This window comes from Macrobrachium rosenbergii, chromosome 1 (genome assembly GCF_040412425.1).
Source record: "Macrobrachium rosenbergii isolate ZJJX-2024 chromosome 1, ASM4041242v1, whole genome shotgun sequence".
Lineage (NCBI taxonomy): Eukaryota > Metazoa > Arthropoda > Malacostraca > Decapoda > Palaemonidae > Macrobrachium > Macrobrachium rosenbergii.
The window spans coordinates 26983992-26990511 of NC_089741.1; the positions used below are offsets into that span (position 1 = coordinate 26983992).

Below are 6520 nucleotides of genomic sequence, written 5' to 3' on the forward strand. Positions count from 1 at the left end.
GCGCGTTCCTCGAGGTCGCGTCTTGTGACACCTTTGTTGCTCCAAATGGCCTACGTTGGTGGCAGGGTAGAATTTTTAGGCAGCGTCACACGAGCTTTCTGACACCTTTGTTGCTCCAAATGGCCTATGTTGGTGGCAGAGTAGAATTTTTAGGCGGTGTCACACGAGCTTTCTGACACCTTTGTTACTCCAAATGGCCTATGTTGGTGGCAGGGTAGAATTTTTAGGCGGTGTCACTGGAGCTTTCTGACACATTTGTTGCTCCACATGGCCAATGATGGTGGCAGAATAGAATATTTAGGCAGTGTCACACGACCTTTTTGACACATTTGTTGCTCCAAAATAGCCAGTGCTTGTGGCAGAATAGAAATCACACGTCTCCGTTTAGGCGGTGTCACACGAGCTTTCTGACACATTTGCACCAAACAGGTAACATTTGTGGCAGAATAAGTGTGAAAATGAATATTCGCATTGATTATAGAATGTTTTTAAGGAGATATAAGATATGGAATGTTAATTCCTCAGTGAGTTTTGAGATTGAAAGGCATTCCAAATATATTTCAAGTTGGTCTTTGATATTTTTACTCATATACATAATCATGCATTTGATGTTTTTCCTCATATAGACACAATCATACTTTGATATTTTTCCCCTTATACACAATCATACATTTGATATTTTTCCTTATATAAGCAATCATACATTTGATTCTTTTTTTCATATATGCAGAATCATACATTTGGTGTTTTTCCTTATATACACATATATACATTTGATATTTTTCCTCTTACACACAGTCATACATCTGATGTTTTTCCTCATATATACACACATACATACATTGATATTTTTCTTCATATATACACATTCATACATTTCATATGTTTCCTCATATAGACACTTACATAATATATTTGATATTTTTCTGAATATATACAGGCATATATTTGATATATTTCCTCATAAACACGTACATATATTTGATATTTTTCCTCATACACAATCATGTATTTGACGTTTTTCCTTATATGTACACAAAGTCGTGAGGAAAATGATTCGTATTCATTCATTCAGATGCATGTTAGGCGAGAGAGAGAGAGAGAGAGAGAGAGAGAGAGAGAGAGAGAGAGAGAGAGAGAGAGAGAGAGAATGTCCAATGTTTACTTCTTTATTCCTCTCAAGAGAGAGAATCACCCAAACAATGCAGTATTGGAAAGATCCTCCGGCCATTTTTAAAAACCATGGCTTTGTGTGTGTGTGTGTGTGTGTGTATGTGCATTTTTCTCCCCGAAGTTTTCGGAGGATTTTGACAATAGTCTATTCTTGTGTGTTTCCTCGTTCTCATTTTTTTTTTTTTTTTTTTTCGCAAATGCTTTATTACTTGGCTGGACGATAAGTCACACTGCGTATGGCTTTTGTTTTCATTTGCGAGCGTCTGCGCAATTACGCTGTGTTGCCTGTGTCTTGTGATTTATTGGTTGCAAAAGCCATGTTGTGGGTGTTGCTTTTGTGTGTGTGTATATATATATATATATATATATATATATATATATATATATATATATATATATATATATATATATATATATATATATATATATATATATATATATATATATATATATATATATATATATATATATATATATATATATATATATATATATATATATATATATATATATATATATGTATATATATATATATATATATATATATATATATATATATATATATATATATATATATATATATATATATATATACATACAGTATATATATATTCCGTGTTGTCTCACAGACGAGGAAAACTTTTGTTTACTTTTTTTATTTCCGTGTTCGATATTTCCATTACCATTGACTCGGGGCAAAGATTCCACCCGCTCCCCCTCCCCGCCTCAAGCGATTTAAACGTGAAATCCCCCAGATTTTCTGTATCAGGTCGGCCGTAAATTTGTGAAATCTTAAAATGTTGCGTTTTGCCGCTTGCTGGTAGTGGTGGGAGTTTTATAGAGACGTGGATTCAACTATAAACATGTTGCGTCTGCGAAGGGTATTGGCTTTTAATCGAGAAATTGTGGCCCGTTAAATTGCCCGGTTCAAGATTATTTTAGGGTTTTGTTTTTTATTTTTTTTATTTATTTATTTTTTTTTTTTTTGTGCCTTCGCGGTGCTGGTGACTTGGTGTGAAATGTAATTTGTTTGTCGTTTTTGTTTTGATAATTTGGTGCTTGTGATAAATGTGAAAATATAGTTTAGCTGTTATTTTTTTCTGTTGATTATTTTTTTGCTAATGAGGATGTTTTTGTTGATTTATTGTTGTTGTTTGTTGGGGTTAATAACGTTGAGAACAAATCTTATGGACCTTTTTCTCTTTATATTGAATCTAAGACCCGAATTATTCCGGAAAATTACAAAAATATCGACTTGGCAATAACTGCGTTTGACAATCGATAGAAAAGAAGTCTTCTGAAATCCTTCCTGTACATTGAAGCAATTGGGGCGTGGGTGGGGGCGGAGGAATATGTTGGTGGGGAGGGGTTAAGGGTTTATTTTGTTAAGAGGGGGAGTTCCGAGCTAAGAGCTTTTGAAAACACTTTTTTATTCTGCCATTACTAAAATTGCACTTTTCCCGTCTACCGATAAGTTTCCATAAACTCGTTTCCCGAAATAGGCTATAACCGTAGTGGGGCTTTTGGCCACCCCGCCTCCCCCTCTCGAAAATCCTTTATCTACCCATACGATATAAATAAAAAAAGAAAAGAATGTCCGCATCTCTGGGGCCTCTGGTACGCAGGGGGTAAAGGGTATGGGTGGGAGATTGGTCTGTTATCCTTTAAAGGAAGTAGAGAGAGAGAGAGAGAGAGAGAGAGAGAGAGAGAGAGAGAGAGAGAGAGAGAGTACAAAGGAAGTGGGAGAATTTGGAAATGAATAGGGAAGGGGTAACGGACAAAGGGGAATTTGGGGGAATAGGACCCCCTGTGGGTGGCGCTGCAGAGGGTGATTGAGACAGATGCCCATCTCCCACTAATCTACGATGACTTCCGTAGGGTATTCCCTTCAGGAAAGACAGTGCCAAAAGGGGGGGCGGGGGAGATACGGCCCCCTAGCGCCATTGAGGCTTGTAGGGTATACCCGTGGGAAACCAAGGATTCCCTTTCTTTTTAACCTCCATTGACTATCATAGAGTATGCAATACGATTTTATTACTGGAAGAGGGATACTAGCCCCCCTCCCTGGAAGGGGGATACAAGCCCCCTCCCCACACCCCTGCAGCCTTCACTGACTCCTGTATGCGATACCAAGTTGATGTACTTTTAGGATACCTTAAGGATCCCTTCCCACTTTCCTTGCAGTCTTCATTGGCTTCCATAGGATATACCCTTGGGACGTGCTACCCCCAGAGAGGGAATGCAAACCCCGCCCCCCATCCATTCCCCCTCCCCCCATCCCCTTCAGCATCCATCAACTTTCATAGGATCCGCCGGAGGAGGTATTACGTAGGAGGGGGAGGGGGGCGCCGGGGAATACAAGCCCTAACTTCCATTGACTTTTATAGGATATAACGGGGAAGAGAAGGGAGGGGTGATAAACTACTACCGGCTCCCCTCCCCTCCCCTCCCCCCCCCGAGTCACCCTCCAGTCACCCCGCAGTCACCCCGCAGCTTCCATTGACTTCCGAGGAATATTGCCGGCTCTCGTAACTAATGGCGTCTGCGGCATACTTAAGGCATTTGTCTCTCGGTTTTCATAGAGTGATAGTTAATTAATCAAGTGGCTCTCTCTCTCTCTCTCTCTCTCTCTCTCTCTCTCTCTCTCTCTCTGTGTGTGTGTGTGTGTGTGTCTCGGCGCCTGGCGTTTTCTTTAAGGCTTGAGTTTATTTTAGGCATTAATAGACATTGACCTCCAATATGGTATTTCATTTCTTCGTTTTATTATTATTATTATTATTATTATTATTATTATTATTATTATTATTATTATTATTATTATTATTATTATCGAGGTATCAGCCTTCTGCTACTTAATTTCTCGGAAAGCCCTTTGAGTGAGATTGACGCAGAAATGGATAGAAAGTTTGATCCCGCTCTTTTTGTAACTTGTAGTTCATGTATTTTATTCATTTTTTATAGTCCACTATTTTTTTTTTATCCTCTGTTCTGGAACCATGTAACCGAATTATTTTTCTTCTGTTGAACTCTCGGTTCCAGAGCTTTGTAGGTCGTACTGGTGAAACTTTTAGACGACCCGCGGTCTAGTTTCTCTTGTTCTTGAGGTGAAACAGCGACGTTTCAGAGACATTTTTTCCCCTGAAACTGGAAGAGCAGAAGGTCTGGTGAAATCCTGAAGTCGCCGAAATCTTGTCTTCGCTTGTTTTGAATAATTAATAAGTTCTGTCTTGGTTTGTTTATTAGTTTTCTGTAAAAGAAAACGACTCTGACGGCTTTGTCTGTCCGTCCGCACTTTTTTCTGTCCGCCTTCAAATCTTAAAAACTACTGAGGCTAGAGAACTGCAAATTGGTATGTTGATCGTCAACCCTCCAATCATCAAACATACTAAATTGCAACCCTTTAGCCTCAGTAGTTTTTATCTTATATAAGGTTAAAGTTAGCCATGATCGTGCTTCTGGCAACGATACAGAATAGGCCACCACCTGGCCGTGGTTAAAGTTTCACGGGCCGCGGCTCATGCAGCAGTATACCGAGACCACCGAAAGATAGGCCTGTTTTTGGTGGCCTTGATTGTACGCTGTCGCGGCTGTACAGAAAACTCGATTGCACCGAAGAAACTTCGGCTCACTTTTTACTTGTTTTTAATAGTGTTTAGATGTCAGGTGGATTAAGAATAGTTAGAGGGAAAGAGAAGAAGAAGAAGAAGAAAAGTAGTGGTAGCGAGATAGGTAGGGATTAAGGTGATGGAAGCTGCCTGCCCAAAATTTCTTTGAAGGAAATCAATTCTCTCACAAGAGAGAAACCCCATTAGTTGATCTCTCCTCCCACTAAGAGAAAAAGGGCGTTGTTTATATTGGATTTGATCGTGTTTTGAGTGAGGATTAATCAGATATTCTTACCGAGAGAGAACGACAGCGTAGATGAATGAGGAGAAAATAATGTTTGTTTGGAAAGACGAATCAGGATTGCGGACGACCGGATCAGGATAATGGACGTCCGATTAAAGATTATGGACGACCGAGTTAAGATTATGGATGTCCGATTAAAGATTATGGACGACCGAGTTAAGATTATAGACGGTCAATTAAAGATTATTAACGGCGGAATCAAGATTGTAGACACCGGAATCAAGATTATGGACGACCAAATAAAGATTATGGACGACCAAATAAAGATTATGGACGACCAAATAAAGATTATGGACGACCGAGTCAAGATTATTTACGACGGAATCAAGATTATGGACGACGGAATAAAGATTATGGACAAACTAGTCAAGATTGCTCATGACTGGATCAAGACTATTGGTAGCCGAATCAATGTTACGGAACAATTGATCAAGAATATGCGGGAACAGATCAAGATTATTGACGGCCGAATCAGGATTTTGGAAAACCAAAGAAATATTATGGAACACCAAAGCACTGTTATGGAAAACCGGATCAAGATTATGGGCGACTGATTCAGGATTGCGGAGGGATGGATCAAGATTATGGAATACCGAAGAGCATTATGGATGGCCGAATCGAGCTTAAGTATGTCTTAGTTTAACCAGACCACTGAGCTGATTAACAGCTCCCCTAGAGAGGGCTGGCCCGAAGGATTAGATTTATTTATTTTACGTGGCTAAGAACCAACTGGTTACCTAGCAACCGGACCTACAGCTTATTGTGGAATCCGAACCACATTATGACGAGAAAAGAATTTCTATCACCAGAAATAAATTCCTCTAATTCTTCATTGGCCGGTCGGAGAGTCGAACGCTGGGCTAACAGCGTGCTAGCCGAGAGCTCTACCTGCCTCTCCAATGAAGAACTCGAACCAAGCTTAATAAAGGCAAGATCGTGATTAAGTAATGTGTCAAAAATTATTTCCGTCAATTAGATTTTTTGTTTTTTTTTAAGTTTAAGCTAACATTCTTGGGTTATTTATGAATTAAATGTTCCTAAATACGTACGAATCTTTTTGGAATGAACGAATATAACTACTTGCGGTAGAAAGTTCATTGAAATATAATAATGATAATAAACTGGACTTCTAGAATTTTCAGCATTTTGTGAAAATAAAAATGTATATAATTATCTTTCATTATAAACTAGTGCAGAAATCATTATTATTTGTTACTGAAAATCTACTGACATTCGAAACTTTTGAATGTTTTGGAAAGAATTTCGAAATACCCCATCCTCTCTCTCTCTCTCTCTCTCTCTCTCTCTCTCTCTCTCTCTCTCTCTCTCTCTCTCTCTCTCTCTCTCTCTCTCTCTCTTTGTTCTCTCTCTCACTATTTGTTACTGAAAATCTACGGACATTCCAAACCCTTGAATATTTTTGAAAAAATCAGAAATA

The 6520-nt window shown here is 38.8% G+C and overlaps 1 protein-coding gene across 1 annotated transcript; it reads left to right on the forward strand.

The window, feature by feature from the left end:
• Positions 1–5162: 5162 nt before the first annotated feature.
• On the forward strand, positions 5163–5636 carry LOC136839865 (uncharacterized). The gene has a single exon (XM_067106192.1). It carries the CDS (start codon positions 5163–5165, stop codon positions 5634–5636), a length of 474 nt encoding a protein of 157 aa, XP_066962293.1.
• The last annotated feature ends 884 nt before the right edge of the window (positions 5637–6520 follow it).

Coding starts and splice junctions, on each gene's coding strand:
- LOC136839865 (XM_067106192.1), top strand. CDS start 5,163: ATGGACGTCCGATTAAAGATTATGGACGACCGAGTTAAGATTATGGAT.